The 18856-nt window shown below is 36.3% G+C and overlaps 1 protein-coding gene across 1 annotated transcript in view; it reads right to left on the bottom strand.

Annotated features, from left to right (window-relative positions):
- The window catches only part of TDRD12 (tudor domain containing 12), a 61098-nt gene that overhangs the window by 14808 nt on the left and 27434 nt on the right, over nucleotides 1-18856 (bottom strand). Inside the window, exons 14-22 of the mRNA XM_043990338.1 lie at nucleotides 16141-16326; nucleotides 14520-14676; nucleotides 13880-14007; nucleotides 13089-13280; nucleotides 12691-12819; nucleotides 9927-10044; nucleotides 7480-7619; nucleotides 7104-7324; nucleotides 4697-4796 (exon numbers count right to left, since the gene is read on the bottom strand). Coding sequence (XP_043846273.1) covers nucleotides 4697-4796; nucleotides 7104-7324; nucleotides 7480-7619; nucleotides 9927-10044; nucleotides 12691-12819; nucleotides 13089-13280; nucleotides 13880-14007; nucleotides 14520-14676; nucleotides 16141-16326 — 1371 coding nt within the window. The remainder of the gene's footprint in view (nucleotides 1-4696; nucleotides 4797-7103; nucleotides 7325-7479; nucleotides 7620-9926; nucleotides 10045-12690; nucleotides 12820-13088; nucleotides 13281-13879; nucleotides 14008-14519; nucleotides 14677-16140; nucleotides 16327-18856) is intronic.

Here is an 18856-nt window from a genome sequence, read left to right as displayed (position 1 = left end):
AGTGGAGTACAGTTATGCATATAAGGAAAAAACTTACGTGGAGATAAAACAGAGCAGAAGTTAGAATGGAGACTATTTGGAAAAACAGCAATAGAAGCAGAAAATGAAAGGATACTGTCATTGGAACAGACCACAGACTACCTGGACAGAAAGAAGATACAGTCAACTGGCTAGCTTTCTTTTTGTGTATCCCTGTCACCTGATACTGCCTTACACAAAATGTAGCTGCTTTAATAAGTCAATTAACCAGGATTTATTGGGTTTATACAAGGCAGCAGACATTATATTTATTGACAGATGAATGCTTATTGAGTTGAGTTCAAAGAACAGACCTCAAGCTTGGTGCCAAAGCCATGACATGATAGAGATGAGAAGCTTCCATTAATGATATAAAAACTCTAAGTTTGGTATATAACTTCATCCATCAAAATTAAGAAAGAAATGAGAGCAGGAACTGTTATTCTCTACCTGATCCTTACTGACAATGGGAAACCTGAGTGCGGAGGTAGAAATAATGGAAATGAGACAGGGCAGAGTGGGAACTCTTGGCCAGTAACTAGATGGCCTCCATGATCACATTCATTGCTGATGCTGACATTCATTCTTTGATTTTATGGCTCCAAATCCCTTTCCATCACCTTTACCTATAGATTCATCTAATGCACATCTAAAAAGAAACATTTTACTCACATTATGCAAAACATCTTAATATTTTTTTAGTTTTATTTAGAATTTTATTTTTCCCCAATTATATGTAAAAACAATTCCCTCTTTGAGCCAATTCTGATCAGAGTAAGGTTCACTCGCTTCCCAGTACCCCACCCCCTTTCTTCTCCACTGTATAAGCTTTTCCTTGCTTTTTTAATGCACCTCTCCCTTTCGCTTTCTACTAGTGCATTCCTCTTTCATACCTTAATTTTATGTTTTTCAAAGATACCATTCCTTCATATTCAACTCACATCTGTGCTGTCTAAATATACTCCATCTACCTGTCCTAATAATGAGAAAGTTCTTATGATTTAGAAGTATCATCTTCCCACGTAGGATGTAAAGAGTTTAATCTTTAAATATCCCTTATGATTTCTTTTTCCTGTTTACCTGTTTATGCTTCTCTAGAGTCTTGTATTTGAAAGTCAAATTTTATAGTCAACCCAGGTCTTTTCATCAAGAATGCCTGCAAGTCCTCTTTTCATTGAATTCCCATTTTCCCCCCTGAAGAATTATAGTCAGTTTTGCTGGGTAGGTGATTCTTGGTTGTAATCCCAGTTCCTTTGTCCTCTGGAATATCATACTCCAAGCCCTCCAATCCTCTAAAGTAGAAACTGCTAAATCTTATGTTATCCTGATTGTGGCTTCATAATACTTGAATTGTTTCTTTCTGGCTGCTTGCAATATTTTCTCCTTGACCCAGGAACTCTAGAATTTGGCTATAATATTCCTGAGAGTTTTCCTTTGGGGATCTCTTTCAGGAGCTAATTGGTAAATTCTTTTAATTTCTATTTTACCTTCTGGTTCTAGAATATCAGGGAAATTTTCCCTGACAATTTCTTGGAAGATGATATCTAGGCTTTTTTTTTTTTTTTATCACGGCTTTTAGGTAGTCCAATAATTTTCAAATTATCTCTCCTGGCTCTATTTTCCAGGTCAGTTGTTTTTCTAATGAGATATTTCACAATGCCTTCTATTTTTTCATTCTTTTGGTTTTGCTTTATTGTTTCTTGATTTCTCATAAAGTCATTAGCTTCCATTTGCTCAATCCTAATTTTTAAGGAATTTTTTTTCAGACTTTTTGTATTTCCTTTTCCATTTGGTCAATTTTGCTTTTCAAGGCATTCTTTTCCTCATTGGCTTTTTTGCACCTCGTTTACCATTTGGCCTAGTCTGTTTTTTAAGATGTTATTTTCTGCAGTATTTTTTTGTCTCTTTTACCAAGCTGTTGACTTTTTTCATGATTTTCTTGAATCACTCTCATTTCTCTGTCCATTTTTTTCCTTTAACTCTCTTAATTTATTTTCAAAGTCCTTTTTGATCCATTCTATGGCCTAAGACCAAGTCATATTTTTCTTGGAAGCTTTGGATATAGGACCTTTGACTTTTTATCTTCTGAGGGTGTATTTTGATTTTCCTTGTCACCATGGAAACTCTCTATGGTCAGAATTTTTTTCTGCTTACTCATTTTCCCAGCCTATTTCTTGACTTTTAATTCTTTGTTAAAGTGAGGCACTGCTTCTAAGGTGGAAGGTACACTGTCCCAAACTTCAGGGGGTTTGTGCAGCCGTTTTTAGAGATACTCCTATGAATTTGTAAGTTTTTAGTTCTTCCAAGGTGGTATAATTTAAGGAGAGACACGTTTACTATTTTCCTGGACCGTGCTCTGGTCTGAAAGCAACCACAGGCCTACTTTTCTGCCCTGAAACTATGAACAGAGTCCTGCTCTACTGTGGCTACAAGCTCTTGTGTGCTTGTGCTCCTACCCCACCTGGGACCGCCACCCAAGATAGTGACCTGAATCTAAGTATGGGCAAAACAACAGAGTCCTGCCTCAGCTCTAACAAAAAGATCCCCGTAATCTCCTTCTGGCCAATTTTTCAACCCCCTTACCATCTGTGGACTGAGTTCTAGAAGCAGTTGCTTCTGCTGCTGATTCAGAGGCTCCCAAGGTCTGCTCCTAGTTTTCTGTGGCTGGTCTGCCCTGGTGCAGCCTGAGGTAGACTGCACTCCACTCTCACCCAGGTGGAATAGACCTTTCTTGTAGACCTTCTAAGTCGTCTTTGGCTGGAAAATTATTTCACCTTGTCTTTTTGTGGGTTCTGCTGCTCCAGGAATTGTTTTGAGGGGTCTTGGGGAGACCTCAGGCAAGTCACTGCCTTTCCTCCATCATCTTCTGTTTAAATTCTTTTTTTTGTGGAGCAATTGGGGTTGTGACTTGCCCAGGGTCACACAGCTAGTAAGTGTTAAATGTCTGAGGCCAGATTTGAACTCAGGTCCTCCTGAATCCAGGGCCAGTGCTCTATCCACTGTGCCACCTAGAAACTTCATAATAAATTGAAACACTAACCATTCAAACAAAATAAAACCACATATTAAGCCAGAAGCTCCATACATCTTCAGTTAGAGCACTAACAGCTTATTTGCCTTTCTTTCTTTACATTTCTCATCTCCTCCCCTTCTGTGCATATTTTCAGATTTGCTGAGCTTTTTCATAGCTAGTGGACATATTCTGGTTCAGCCTCTGCTCTGCATCCCTTTCTCTTAATCTTTCCATTTAAAATTCTCTTTGGTCTTTCTCCATTTTGCTGCTTTGGTATACTGTGGTTTGTTCAGTTATTCCCCTAAACTCTGGACACATAGGTTGTTTCTATGTTTTTTACTAAAATACATTCGTGTATATATAAGGTCCCATGAATATTATTATTCTCCCCTCCCCCCAAATTAAGGGAAGGTAGGTAGAGGCAGAAGTGACTGCTATGTCCTCAAATGTGTGACAAGAAAGAAATCTAGGAAGAGTCTAACACACTCTACAGTTCTGAGATTCTGAAAGGTTTAGAAGAGAAAAGGTGAATTCTAAGTTAACGCCAACTAATTCATATCTTACTTCTGGTCTTCTTTGTCATTTCTATACTGAAAACAGCAGAAAAAGTGAATAATAGTGGATTAATATCTAAAACAAAGGGTAAGAAACCAATGTGCTGCCCCTAGTGAGTCACTTAAATCCTGATACCCAGCAGAGCTGAAAGAGTTGTCTGAGCCCCAGTCAGTGATCACTAAGAACATAAGAATGTGAACAACTGGGAAGCCTGGGAACAATTGAACAAGTCCAAATGTGTCAGTTTTTAAAAGGGGGAAAAAAACCAGAATCTGAAACTACAGCCCAGTGAACTTGAATTCAATTTCTTGCAAAATTTTGAACCCAATTATCAAGAGTGATTAGTGACACATTACTAGAAGTTCCTCAATAGGAGCACTTTCCCCTATACTGATGTAATCTCGGGTCTGGTAAACAAACAAATAAACATTTAGAAAAGAATGCAGTGATCGTCCAGATGACCTCAAGTACAGATCAGCAATCAACAAGCATTAAATAACTGTTTACTATGTGCTAGACAGACACTGTGCTAAGTCCAAGGGATACAAAGGAAAAGTAAAAACAACTCCTGCTCTGAAGGAGGATTCGGATTCTAATAAAGGATGTAAGATGTACATTAACAGGCACATATAACATAAAAGGTAGATGCAAGGTAAACCTTAGAGGGGAAAGCAAGAAAAGAAAGGGGAGCAGGAAGTTTGGAAGGCTCGAGGAGGTTGTAGACATAAACCTGCCATGGCAAGTTGGATAGAGAATTGCTTAGGATGAAAAGGGATATATCAGGAAATGAAGTCATGTAAAAACAAAGATTTTTTTAATAAATCATTGGCAAACAAAGTTCTTTTTGTTGTTCTTGTTTAGTTGTGTCCAACTCTTTATGACTCCATTTGGGGCTTTCTTGGCAGAAATATTAGAGCAGTTTGCCATTTCCTTCTCCAGCTTATTTTACAGATGAGGAAACTGACACAGACAGGGTTAGGTGACTTGCCCAGGGTCACACAACTAATGTGTCTGAAGCCTAATTTGAACTCACAAAGATGAGTCTTCCTGACCCCAAGCTTGGCACTCTATCAACTGTACCACCAAACTGTCCCTAAAGAAGTTGTTTACCTTAACATATCCAGCTGCTGGGAGAATTTGGTCAGATAATTTCCTTGGCATGTCTATTTCTGGGTTAATATGATGTCGATCTGGACATATCCTTTTATCTCTGAAAAAACCAAGATGATATTCTTCAAATATAGAACAAAACTAATTAATTATACGAGCATGCAAATGCCACCTGGAAGAACTAATGGAAATTACAAGTGAGAGAAGGTAATATTTTATTTTTATTTTCTTTTCTAAGTAACAAAAATTAATATTTATAGTTTGGGGTTCCAAGTTTTATCCTTCGTTCCCTCCCTCTCCTCCTCCTTCCCTGAGGTGGTAAGCAATCAGATATAGGTTAGAAAGTATTTGTTATAAAACCATATAAAATAGGTAACTGAGTCAGATGCCTGCAAAGAAATTAAAACATCTAAAAGCAAGGCTGTTACTTAAGTATGAAAATTTGCAATTATCTATAAGAAGGATAAAATGGCTTCATTCTATTTGTGAATATTCAAATATTTGCTGACCAAAACACATAGCCACAAAAGAACTGGCATTATTACCAATATACGATGCTAGAATTACTATGTAATAATGTTATTAGTTGAGTTGACCCTGGGTTTCCCAAAGCTATATTAGTTATCCAAATACCTTGTGCCTCCCATCTCTTTTCTCTCTGCCATAGGCCAAAACCAAGCCAACCCTCCTATTTATTATGGGTACCTAAATAATATCTCTGTTGAAAAGCTAGTACAATTTTTCTTAGATTTTTTGGGGGGCTTTTTCTCCCACAATTATGATGAAGGGCAGCCTGACACAGTGGAAACAGCAATGGCTCTGGAGTCAGTTGCTTACTGCTTGTGCAACCTCAGGGAAGTCATGTAAACCCCCTAAGCCTCAGATCACTCATCTTTAAAATGAAGGTGACAGACATGATGTCCTCTGAGGGTCCTTCCAGCTCCAGCACTATGCTCCTACAAACATCAAAATAGGCCACTGGAACCCAGCAGAGAGGCCAATTAGCCACCAATCTGAAAATGCCTTTGTTTATATCATTGATTTCAAGAGGCATGATGCACATAGTCACTATGTGACTACAAAAATTAATAAGATACAGAATAGGAAGAATAGATGTAGTTAGTCCCTTGTCACTCCAGAGCAGATCACCTTAACCTCTGAGCCTCTCATTTTTTACCATCTTTAAAAACTGTGTATCACAGTACCTACTTGTCTACTTCACAGGTTTCTGTTAGAATGGATCAAATAAAATAATGAACAAAAGCAAGGGTTTTGTAAGGTACAAATATAAAGTATTTCCATGGAAATAGAAATTGACTACCTATCCAATGCATCAAAAATCAAAGACGTTAATGCTAACAGTTATCTTTACATACTCTACATATTGAAACATCTGAAAAATAATGACAAAGATAAATGAAATAGGATGTCTCTAAAATCCTTTAAATACTCAGTATTATTTCATGAAATGATGATGACCTAAAAATTTAATCAACTACTTTGATCTTAAATTATCCCCAGTGTAACAAACTAACATCTATTAAGCACTAATTTAAGTGCTTTGCTAGTCTCCACCCTATGAAAAGAATTTGTGCTATGAATGAACTGAATTACAACCTAGCTTAATCAAGGCTCCTTTTAAATAACTCCTTACAATTTGTGTTCAGAAGAAAGTAAAATAAATAAAAATCAAAACCAAAAAGCAAAAGAAATTCATTAATGAGCTGTGACATATCTCCATCTTCAATCCGCAACTGCTCTCTCATATAAAAACCAAGAATTTCAGAATTCAACCAAGTACTCCAACATGGATTATGACTAGTAGTGACAAATACCTCTGAAATCAACGTATCACCTTTTTTTCCTCAGACTCTAAACTCTGTCTTAAGCCCTAAAAGCCTTATTTATATTTCAAAATATGAGGATGAATGAAAGCTTTCCTAATATAATCAGGTAAAAGGGGAGGGATCCTAGAACTGAAAAATAATTTTCTAGTCACAGTGCAGAAAAAAATGCTTTGTGTGGTCTCATTGTTCTCTCCCAGGTCTATAATTTTTGATTTGGAGAGAGAAAGAAATGTTTTGTGGATTATTAATCTTTTTTTTCAGGCAATGAGAGTTAAGTGATTTACATGGGGGTCACACAGCTAGTAAGTGCCAGAGACCAGAGTTGAGCTCAGGTCATTCGAACTCCAGGACTGGTCCTCTATTCACTGTGCCACCTAGGTGCCCTGTGGGTTATCAGTCTTGACATGTGCCACAAAATAATTACCTAAATTTAAAACTATCCTTTCTGTAACTTTATAATTATACTTTTAAAGTTACTTATCCCATTCCTGAATGTAACTATTTGATATACAGAGAATAATTTTAAAAATTAGTCTTTGCTAAAATGTGCCTTATCTTACTTGCAAAAACCAGAAACTTTAAGATAATGACAAAGAGGCCTTCTGAGTTTTTTATCTTCCTTGGCTTCCAAAACACCTGCAGTAAAGTCACACAACTCTGGAGGTATTTTAGCATCTGTTCGTTCCAAGTAACGCAATACACCAACTGCACAGCATGCACTTCTTTCTGTCAGTAGTAAAATAGATTTTGCCTTTTTATTTCCTTGCTCTGAAGAAGCACCCTTAAAATTAAGGAAGACAAGATAGAAAAGGAAAGGTTTAATTTGGATCAGTCTCAATTGTGCTGCCCTACAGTTTTTAAGTACATCATATTTTTAAAATGTAAATAGTAATATTAAAAACTACAAAAAAAAACTACATTAAAAGTGATTCAGACCTGTTCAATTGAACTTTGGAAATTATCAGACATGCAATATAAACGCCCTCCAAAAATTTTTGGAGAACCAGGAAAACTAAAATGAATCACACAAGTTGCATCAGTTATAGCCAGAGGAGGTATGCAGTCATCAGTTAAAACTGAAAAGAAAAAAAAATGCCAAGAGTTACAAAATATGATAGAAACACGTGATTTTCAAAAGAGTTCACATCTGCCCAATCTTCAAGACAATCCTTTGCACCATATTTTCACACACCAAGAAATCTCTTTTGGCCAAGTTTCCCTGCTCCTTTTCTACCAATTATGTGATCTCCCTTAGTCTTAAAATGTTTCTTCTACCTATCGCAAGTCCAGACTAATCATATTTTGTCAGTTGTATAGATTGTGTATACTTTCAATGATAATATTTGCCAGTCACCTTACCATAAATTAAGCTAAAGAATAAATAGCACTGATGGATTCAATGTTAAAGGAGTTTTTCTTTTCTCTAAAACTAAACCTCTAGAATGATGGCTGAACCATCTATAGGATGGTTTGTAACCTTTTCTTGTGTCCCAGACGTCTTTATAACTCTGACAAAACCTTTAGACCCCTTCTCATAATAATGTTTTTATTTAAATACATAAATTAAACATAATCAATCAATGAACTATAATTTAATAAGCACCAACTATGTGCCAGGCACTGTACCCTGGGGATACAAGGCAAGGCAAATATACAGTCCGTGCTCTTAAGGAGCTTGGTCATCTAGTAGGAGGGTCAATATACAAACAACTGTGTAGAGAGAAGATATAAGAGACAGATACAAAAGAAACTAGAAGTAGATTCCAGAGGGAAGGCATGAAGATTAAGGTGGATTGATTGGGAAAGACTGCTTTCAGAAAGTAGGACATTAGCTGAGGAAACCAGAGAAACTAGGAGTCTGAAGGGTCAAGGGTGAGCATGGAATTCAAGGCAAGGGGGCCATCCAACGAAAATATTCATTTAGGAGATGTAGTGTTTTATGTGAGGAGCAGGGAGGCCAGCATCACAGAATCACAGAGTCCACATGGGAGAGTAAAGTGTAAGAAGACTGGAAAGCCAGGAGAGACCCAGGTTATGAAGGGCTTCAAAAATTCCAACAGAGGATTTATTACTTGATACTTAAGGTGATCATGTGCCTAACTGAATAAGATTTGTGATTTAGGAAGATCAATTTGGCAGCTGAACAGAATATGGACTGGAGTGGAGAGAGACCTGAGAGAAACCAACCAGCAGATTATAGCAATAGTCAAGGTGTGAAGTGATGAGGGAGTGTACCAGGGTGATAGCGAAATCAGAAGAGAAAAGGAGGCATATACAAGACATAAGGATGGTAAGAACCAACAAAGCTTGGTAAAAGACTGGATATAGGGGTGAGAAAGAGGAGTCAAGGATGACATGTAGGTTGCGAATCTGGGTGACTAAGAAGATGGAGCAATAGAGAATAGAGAATAGCTATAGCAATAGAGAAGTTAGGAAAAGGAGAGGTTTGGGGGAAGGGGAAGATAATTCGTTCACTTCTTGACATGTTGAATTTAAGATGTCTATTAGGCAGCTGGAGATGTAAAACTGTAGGTGAAAATTGAAACCACTGGAGCTGCTGAAATCACCAGATGAAATAGTACAGAGAAAAAAGAGAAGGCCAAGAACAGAGTCCTGTGAGACATCCATGGTGAACAACTGAGACCTGGATGAAGATCCAGCAAATTGAGACAGAGAAGGAGGCAGTCAGAGAGTGGAAGGAGAACCAGGAAAGAGCAAGAAATGTCATGAAAACTATAGAGTAGTGAGTGAATGAACTTTCAAAGGTTTACAAAGAGGTCAAAGATGAGGAATGAGAAAAAGCCACTAGATTTGGAAATTAAGAGATTGCTAGTAACTCTGGGAAGAACACCAGAAGCCAGACTGCAAAGAAATAAGAAGAGAGTAAAACGAAAAGAAGTGGAGGCCCCTATCATAGACAGCCTTCTCAAGGAGTTTAGCCACAAAGGAGATGAGATATAGGATGACAGGTAGTAGGGATAGACAGATCAAGTGAAGTTTTTCTGAGGATGGGGGAGATATGGGTATGTTTGTAGGCAGCAGGAAATCAGCTCTACAAAGCAAATCTATTACATTAAAATAAATATGTAATCCGCCCCCATCCAAGGTCACGGAGCCCCTGAAATCTATTCATGGGATACTTTAAGTATCCATGGATCCTAGGTTAAGAACCCCTGATTTATTGGATCACAACATTTGAAGGCTTCACAAAGTTCTAATTTGTTTCTGGACCAGGCCATTTGTAAAAATAGCCCTTCACTTTAGAAACTTGTTATAATCAAGAACTTCACATATTTTGAAGATAGGATAAAATTGCTTCATAAAAGCATAGAGATATGGTTCTCTTTATCCTAGCACTTTTTACAAATAAAAACAGGACTTACCTAATACAATATGAGAGCCGAGACTTAACTTCTTTTTCCATTGCTCTAATACATTTTTAAAATTAGCAGCAATTTCTGTGTGCATTTTCAAGCAAAATATTGAACTACTTTCCACTACCTGAAGAAATAAAAAAATTAATAAAGTATAATAAGTATAAATTTAAAAATTCAAGAAAGTGTAAACTATGCCTGTTAATGACCTCAGTATACTTAACAAGAATTACTGAGATAGTCTATTTTTAAGCCAACCTCATTTATCTAGAATTTTTGGAGAATGATTTAGCCAAATAAGTTTTGTAGGAACACTAAGCCTTTAAAGCCATAGAAAATCTTTTTTGGAGGATAGATAACACATATGACTAAAACTAAGTCTCAATGACTTAGTCTTTGTTATGATCAGTTAGTCTACTATGACAAATGTAGTAACAGTAGATATCCTCAGGGGCAGCAAAAGTTTGCCCTTACATAAAATAGTCCATGACTCTTGTAATTTTATAGTTCTTTTCTTTTCTTTTTTGCAGGGCAATGAGGGTTAAGTGACTTGCCCACACCTAGTGATACCTTAGGATCACTGTGTAAGTATTTAAATTAGATAGTTTGATGCACACAGCTAGTAAGTGTCAAGTGCCTAAGGCCAAATTTGAACTCAGATCTGCACCACCTAGCTGTCCCTATAGTTCTTTTCAATGGTTTATATAAATCTCTTGATATCAAGGACTCACTAAATGTGTTGTATTACTGCTTAATATATTTCCTACACTGGAATTAAATTTTTGGTTTATATAACCATAAGATTAGGGCAGCTAGGTGGTGCAGTGGATAAAGCACTATGCCTGGGGTCAGGAAGACATTTACTAGCTCTGTAACCCTGGACAAGTCACTTAACCTTGTTTGCCTCAGTTTTCTCATCTGTGAAATGTGCTGAAGAAAGAAATAGCAAACCACTCTATTTTTGCCAAGAAAACCTCAAATAGGGGCAGCTGGGTGGCATAGTGGATAAAGTACCAGCCCTGGATTCAGGAGGACCTGAGTTCAAATCCGACATCAGACACGTGACACTTATTAGCTGTGTGACCCTGGGCAAGTCACTTAACCCTCACTGCCCCGCAAAATAAAAACAAAAACAACAAACAAAACAAACAAAACCAAATGGGGTCACAAAGAATCAGACATGACTAAAAAAATCATACAAGACAAAAAAGGTCATCTCTCTGGAAAGCAAGGAAATAAAATTGTTGTATTGGGTAACTGGCTTGCAGAGAATCAGTTTGTTCACTTTATTCCTAGATCTTCCAATTATGTTCCACAGCATTACAATGAAATCTAAAGGTGAATTGGGGCTGGGTTATTGACCTGCCGAAATGCCTGTTATATGGTTGTGATATGGTCTGGTAGTCACATGACAAGTTTGTATGAAGTGAGCATATTAAAGCTCCAGGTCACATTATCTCCTATACTGACAGGAAGTAAAATTATTGTATCTGAACCTAATTTCTTTTTTTTTTGGTGAGGCAATTGGGGTTAAGTGACTTGCCCAGGGTCACACAGCTAGTCAGTGTTAAGTGTCTGAGGCCGCATTTGAACTCAGGTCCTCCTGACTCCAGGGCTGGTGTTCTATCCACTGCACCACCTAGCTGCCCCTGAACCTCATATTTTAACACTTAATGGTCAAAGTACTAAGATAATAAAATTTATACCTGTGACTTATGGATCACATTGATTAATGGTCTAAATTGCCTTTCCACCTTCTAAGCCTGGACCATGCTGAAAAGTAAGGAATCCTGTTGTGGGGGAAAAACCTTTAGCCTAGAAGACAAAGATTAATGGTGCTATTGGGGAGAAAAAAGGTTCTGGCTTTGTACTAGGGGTAGCAGTGCATTAGCAAGGAAAGAAAAGAATGGTAGAGAGATTGGGAGTAGAGGAATGTGCCTTAGAATGAGAGAGTAACTGTCGGGACCGGAATGAGTGACTTCTTAGCTAATTTATAGTTTGTACTCCATACTAAAGTAATTTTGTATTTTAAATAGTTGGTTGTACATTGTGCTGTACCAAAAAAGATGCAATAGGGGAGGGATACTATAGGAGGAAAAAGACAAAAGCTGTAGACTGAAGCCCAAATCTTTATAGGAGAAATATTTGATTCCTTCCGATGGTAGCAGTAGAAAATTACTTGAGAGGGAAAGAATTTTCTGAAAAACTAGATTCTCAGTTCTAGAACCAAATATGTAATAAATATAATCATATTATTCTAACCATACTCTATGTTGTTGTTGTTTGTTCTTCATTCTTGAAGAGATCCATGACATCAAGATGATGTCATGACTTTCAATGAATTGGATTTAAGTGAGGGAGGGCTGTGCAAGGTCACCAATCTCACTCTCTGCTCCAGAGCCATCTGGGTTCGGTGGCAAGATATACATCAGGATGACTGAAGATGGCCCCAGATGTTTAAGGCAATTGGGATTAAGTGACTTGCCCAGGGTCACACAGCTAAGTGTCTGAGGTGGGGCAGCTAGGTGGTACAGTGGATAGAGTGCTGATCCTGGAGTCATGAGGACCTGAGTTCAAGTCTCACCTCAGACACTTATTGGCTTATGGCTTATTACTTGTTAGTGTCTGTTTTTAATTCTTTCTTCACCTCATAATCCTTGCATCCTATGTTTACCTAGCCTTAGTTCTCAGGACCTGAGTCACTTTTAGATGGAAGCATAAACAACTTTCTTTTGAGAACATAATGTATTTCTCTTTTGCTAGAAATTCTTACCTTACAAACTATTTCTGCTTCAGCCACAGAACTCGTGAATATCAAAGTCTTCTGAGCATGACTTGGACTGAAATCAAGCATTCGAAGTAACGTTGAGGTTTTTTCACAGTCTAGACAAAGTTGTACTACCTAGTGATAGAGAAAGGGATAAACAGAATTTCTATATTTCTGTATTTCTTCTGGCTTCATTTTTCATTGATGGCATTTTGATGAAATCAAATGCATCAAACTATCTAATTTAAATACTTACACAGTGATCCTAAAGTGTCAAATTCTTAAAAATATACCTTGAAGTATTTAAATTTTTTAGATTTAGCATTTTCTAAATTGTTGTTACAAATATTACAACACATAGTTTGAATCCCTGCACCAAGAAAAATATTAGGTCCATAATTTACCTGCTGTACATTTCCATAAAGAGCAGCTTCTTCCATGGCTGTTATAACAATGTAAGGATCATTCATAAATTCTTTGGTTAAAAGTTCTATATGTTTGCTCCAATGAGCTCCAACAGCTACAATCTGATGAGGTGCAGATTCCCTTTCTTCAATTAGAATAGTTTTCTTGAAATAGTCTAAAATAGTAAGCATCTATAAAAATAATTTTAATTAGATTATTTGATTTAATGAAATATGACTAAGAAAACTGATACCACCTGACAAACATGGATAAGCATGTAAAAATCTTAAGATCACAGCTCTGATATTTACATAGTCACTAGAACTACATTGAAATAGGTTTTCTATTAATGTATCAGATCTCTATATACTGCACTCCTGTCAAAGCACTCACAATCTTTCAGCAATGTCTAATTCTACTATAGTGATATAGATATAACCCAAGTTATAAAGGGAGAGTAACTCTGTAATGACCAGAATATTAAAGACAGCAATATTGATTCAGAAAATCTTGCTGGTACAAAATTATTAAATTTTAAGAGGGAGGAACAAAAAGTAGAGAATGTTCTATCAGGCAATTTGAAAATTTAATAAACACTTACTAAATGCAAGACATTGTTCTGTCTCAGATATAAAGCAGTCTTTTGCCAATAGTAGACTTGGAATGTAAAGATGATGTGGAACATTCTCATTCTTTCCCAACTAGATCCTTATGTTCTAATCCTTATTAGAACTAAAATGTTGAATATGAGTGAATAAAACAATGCCACCTTAATATACAATATACTTACTTGCTCACCAGCTTCAAAGAACAACACTTCAACTTCATCAAAAATAAGGTGACAGAGTCTAAGAAATAACAAGCTATGATACTTCAGAAGTCTCAAGAGGCTATGGGGTGTTGTTATAATCACCTCACCTATATTTTAGAAGAAAAACTGATTAATATAATTTGTCTTTTCCACAGATTTTTCAAACATCTCCATAACTTTGATAACATAGAACTACTGCAAATTTTAGGAATGATTTTTGTTAAGTGTTTTTTTTTTTTAAAGCAAATTGGTATATTTGAGAAAAAATCACTAAAATATTTAGTGTCAATTGTAAATTGGATTTAGTGTCATACATTTAAGCTAAAACCAAAATTCATAGGCTAGCTTTTTATATGCAGAGACTTGATTATATTCACATCAATGAAATAGAATGAACTTTTGATTAACGCTTTCAATAAATCTTTGTACTCACCCCATTTACTACTTTATATATATAGTCTAAAAAAGACTCCATCAAAAGATTCAGGAATAAACTCAAGAATAATAAAAAGGTACATTGTCTCAGCTTTGTGCCAAACATTTTCCTACAGAAATATACACTTGACATTCCTTATGTGAACAACCAAAGTCTCCATTATTTTCCATTAAATATGCTTACATCCCCTCTGAAACTTCATATTTTGAGCTTCTTCTTTGTTAAGTCCAATTATTAACAACATGGGATGAAGAGGCCTAGAACATCTACCATACTCTTCTAATAGTTCAAAAATGTGCTGTGCTTTTTTCCATCCAGGGCATACAATTACTGCTAATGGCTGAAAAGACAAAAAAAAGAAGTATTTCACATAATTTTGGATCAAAAGTTAAAAGAATATACTTATAGATTAGAAAAGAAAATTTAATTTTTATGGAACAGGAGTTAGAAGCACTGAAAATAAATCTTCTAGCATATAAACAACTTCTCTAATACAAATGAACAGAGTTTAAAGGGACCTGAAAAATCCCAGAGTCCAACCCTCTCATTTTATAGATGGACAAAAAAGAGGCCCAGAGGGGTTCACTGATGTGCTCTAGGCTATAGAGATTATGGCAGACATAGAATCAAGCCAGGTCTGACTGTTAGTCCCGTGTTTTCCCACTCTAATGTAATTTAGAAATGGCATTCACACACAAACTTCTGAGATAACTATTCAGAAGTAATAATGACAGAGAACCAAATGGTACTGTTAAAAGGAGCCTGACATTAATGCAGCTTCCCAAAGAGTAAATTACCTTCTTAGTGCACTTTCCCTATCCTGAACCTCTGATCAAAAGCCAGAAGCTCTTTCTAATCCCCTCTTAGTCAAAACCCCACTATAAATGCCCCCTAAGGCTGAAATAATTTCACCATATATTAACTAGGGAAAGACTGAGAAAGACAATCCCAAGAAATTCATAATGGAGGCATCAGAGGCACTGCTATCCCCGAAAAAGTAACTAAAATCTTGAGAAAAGATCACTTCAATCTTTCCAATTAATGTTCTGCTTACTGGATGGAAAAATTTTAACAATTCTTGACAAAATATAATTTACTACCAAATATAAGTAAATCACTTGTCTTTCACAATGTCAATTGTAGCTTTGTTACGGTACCTTTTCAAAGATGTGGGTTCCCACTACTGAAGCCAACTGCAACAGTATTGGAGAATTGTACCTTAAAAATCCCTGACCCTGTAACCATCAGTGTGATGAACCTTCCTGAATTTCCCTGGGCTCACCTGTAGGTGACACTCTTGTCCACTGCACGGCCTCTACCAGGAGACTTTACAGATTAGTGGCACTCGAGGCTTGGGCTCTAATGGCATAGCCTTTGTAACCAAGGGTCACCCTCTATATCAGGATGAGGAACTGAAATAGGGCATTTATAACACTTTTGGATGCATACCAATTCACCTCCTCAATGTGATAACCTCCAAAACTTCAATTCTTCTATTTCTTCTCCTTATCACCTCTACCCACACCCTATTTTTATCACTATACTCTTCCTTTTCATCTTTCCTAGTGACTTTCAATTTCATGACACCTTGGGCTACCAAAAGCCAAAATTCCACTGGCAAAGGAGATGCTCCTAGGTGAAGATGATTATCAGTGGAGAAAATGAAAAGCAGGAATGATGTCGAGAGTAAAAGATGAAGTTCTGGATGGAGGAAGCAGGCCTTGTTTGTGCTTTATGAAAACTCTGAACCTGCATTTTAAAATATAAATTAAAATTTTTTTATTGTGAAAAGTTTTCAACTTACTCCATTTCTACTGGGTAATGACTTGTAGCAGCCCCCTGTTTGCAAAAATGTAAGCATAGGTGGAATATATAAGAGAGGATCATTTCCATGATGAGATATGACAACCACATCACATCCACGAGCTATTGGTGGCCAGCAATAAGATTCAGTGTGACTGGGTCCCAGAAATTTATTCTTTCTAAGTGTCTAGAAAAGAAAAATGAAAACAAATTTAATGAAACAAAAAAGATATAGTACTGATAAAATACTTTTTACTCCCTCTTTAAATATTCCAGTATCATAAAGATAGAGGAAAGGCATGCATTTAGGACCAGAGACTTTATAAGGACAGTTTTTTTCAAGTTTAACAAAGGGACTGAAAGGGAAAATTTGGCTGAAAAGTTTACTCTCTTTGAAAAAAATAGATAAAATGGTTAGACTTGTTCATCTTAACAGATGCTCCAGTATTTAGGGTAAAAGAGACAAAGGCCTAGGAACACCCAGTTCTAGGTAATGTTAAGTGCTAAAATTCTAGCTAGTCTGTCTAAAATATCTAATGAGTAGTTGCCAATAAATTATAAGCTTTAGGAAGAGTTAGGCTTTTAAGCATTTATTAAGGAGAATAAGAATTTGGTAAAGAGAGAGAGAAAGGCCTACATTCATCTATCTATTAAAGGGCGAGCACATTTCTAGCTCTGCTCTCCACCAGAGTCCAAAGGAAAGAGAGAGAGACAGAGCGCCCGGCTCCACCTTCCTCCTCCCACCAGCAAACATCACTTCCTGACGCCAAAGAAAAGATGCATGGTCTTGCCCTCAAAGACCTTCCTTTCATGGCAGAGCTTTTCTACAGTAAGTCTCCAGCAGGTGGCATCATTCCAATCGTTACAGTAAGGGTTGTCTTGACTCTGTTCCTACCTGTGTAGCCTTTAACAAATTATTCAACCTTGTGAGCCTGAATTTCTCACTGGTAAAATGAGGGAATCGGACTGGGTGAACTCAAGAGCTCTTTTCAGTTTTATATTCCTTTTAAAAAAAATAACGTATGGGGGGCGGCTAGGTGGCGCAGTGGATAAAGCACCGGCCCTGAATTCAGGAGTACCTGAGTTCAAATCCGGCCTCAGACACTTGAAACTTACTAGCTGTGTGACCCTGGGCAAGTCACTTAACCCCCATTGCCGCGCAAAAAATTAAAAAATTTAAAAAAATAATGTATGAAGAACATTCTACCCATTTGAAAAGCTCAACTTTTTGCCCAAAAACATTTTAAACTCACCATTGCTCTACCTATACTAATTAAATATTTATAAAAATTATATATTTGCAGAATTGTATACTTGTAAAAATGAATTTGAATTTGTTAATATGAATGAGAAACTATTCTGAGATTTGTATTTTAGGGTATAACATGTCACCTACATAATTTTTCAGGTCAACCATCATAATTAAATTGGACTGCCATCACGATCAAAAAGTCCTACTTCAGCTCTAGCAAAACAGATCTTAAAAATAATGGCAAGGGGGCAGCTAGGTGATGTAGTAGATAAAGGGAGGCCCTGAGTTCAAATTCGAGTTCAGACACTTGACACTTATTAGCTGTGTGACCCCTGGGCAAGTCACTTAACCCCCAATGCTCTGCTAAATAAATGAATAAATGAATGAGTGAATAAATAAATACATATAATGAATGAATGAATGAATGAATAAATAGATAAATAAGTAAGCAAAAAAATAAATGAGTAAATAAACAAATAAATAAATAGGGGCAAGATAAACCTGTTTGAACTGTCACAATAAGAATTCCCTAGAACTCTTGAAAGAAACTAATACTTTTACTACAAATCTCAGAAACTATATTAGGAAAGCCACAACTCTCAGATAAAAACATCCAGAAAGCTAGCAATTTGCAAATTTAAAAACCTTACCTATTATATTAATGTACATGATTTTCTAAATCATAGGTGACTCATTGTTATAAAAGTAGATATTAATGCTAGAAATCTCACCAAAAATTACTGTGGTGTTCTGGAAGAAGGGATGACTAAGTGACTATATTATAAAAGATGAGCCAGTCCCCCTAAGAAATAAGAAATAAACTTGAATTCTAAACAAGAAAAATTCCAAAATAGAAACAAAACTGATTTTACTAGATTAGATTACCCAAGTTTTTCCATCACTGAGTACCTGATATTTACCAAAGCCAAAATGGCAGGCTTGAACAGAATGGAGAAACTATTATACATACTATGCCTATGATTATTTTTTTGACTATGAGACTGCCAAATACTTCAATGACCCCAATAGTCTTAGCAGAGGAGGGGTCTGACATTCTTACAGCAAAACCGAACTTTGGACTTTAATTTAAATAGAGATTCTCAAAGGAGAGAATGAATCTGCTACTGAAATAACAAATCTACTGCAACCAAAAAAAACCCAAACAAACAAATCTACTGCAACAAAAAATTATATTACTTATAATTTCATATTCAGCTGATGTCTAAAAAGTCACTACTTTTTGTTAAATATAATTAATTGTACTACTCAACTTACATTTTTTAAAAACTAAAAAGAAAACAAAAGGGCTTATAAAAAAGCTATGTTGGGTTCCAGACCTATAGTTTTCTGCTTCAAACAGCTTTTTTCTTGTTTGTTTACAGGTCTTTACAGGTCAAGAGAGAAAAGCAGAGAAAGGTCAATCAGGCTAGGAAATTCCTCTGAAGTGAAGGAGAAAGACCTGTGT

The sequence above is a fragment of the Dromiciops gliroides genome, chromosome 2, assembly GCF_019393635.1.
Source record: "Dromiciops gliroides isolate mDroGli1 chromosome 2, mDroGli1.pri, whole genome shotgun sequence".
NCBI lineage: Eukaryota > Metazoa > Chordata > Mammalia > Microbiotheria > Microbiotheriidae > Dromiciops > Dromiciops gliroides.
The sequence above is the reverse complement of the archived record's forward strand: the minus strand, read 5'-3'. Positions and strand labels throughout refer to the sequence as shown.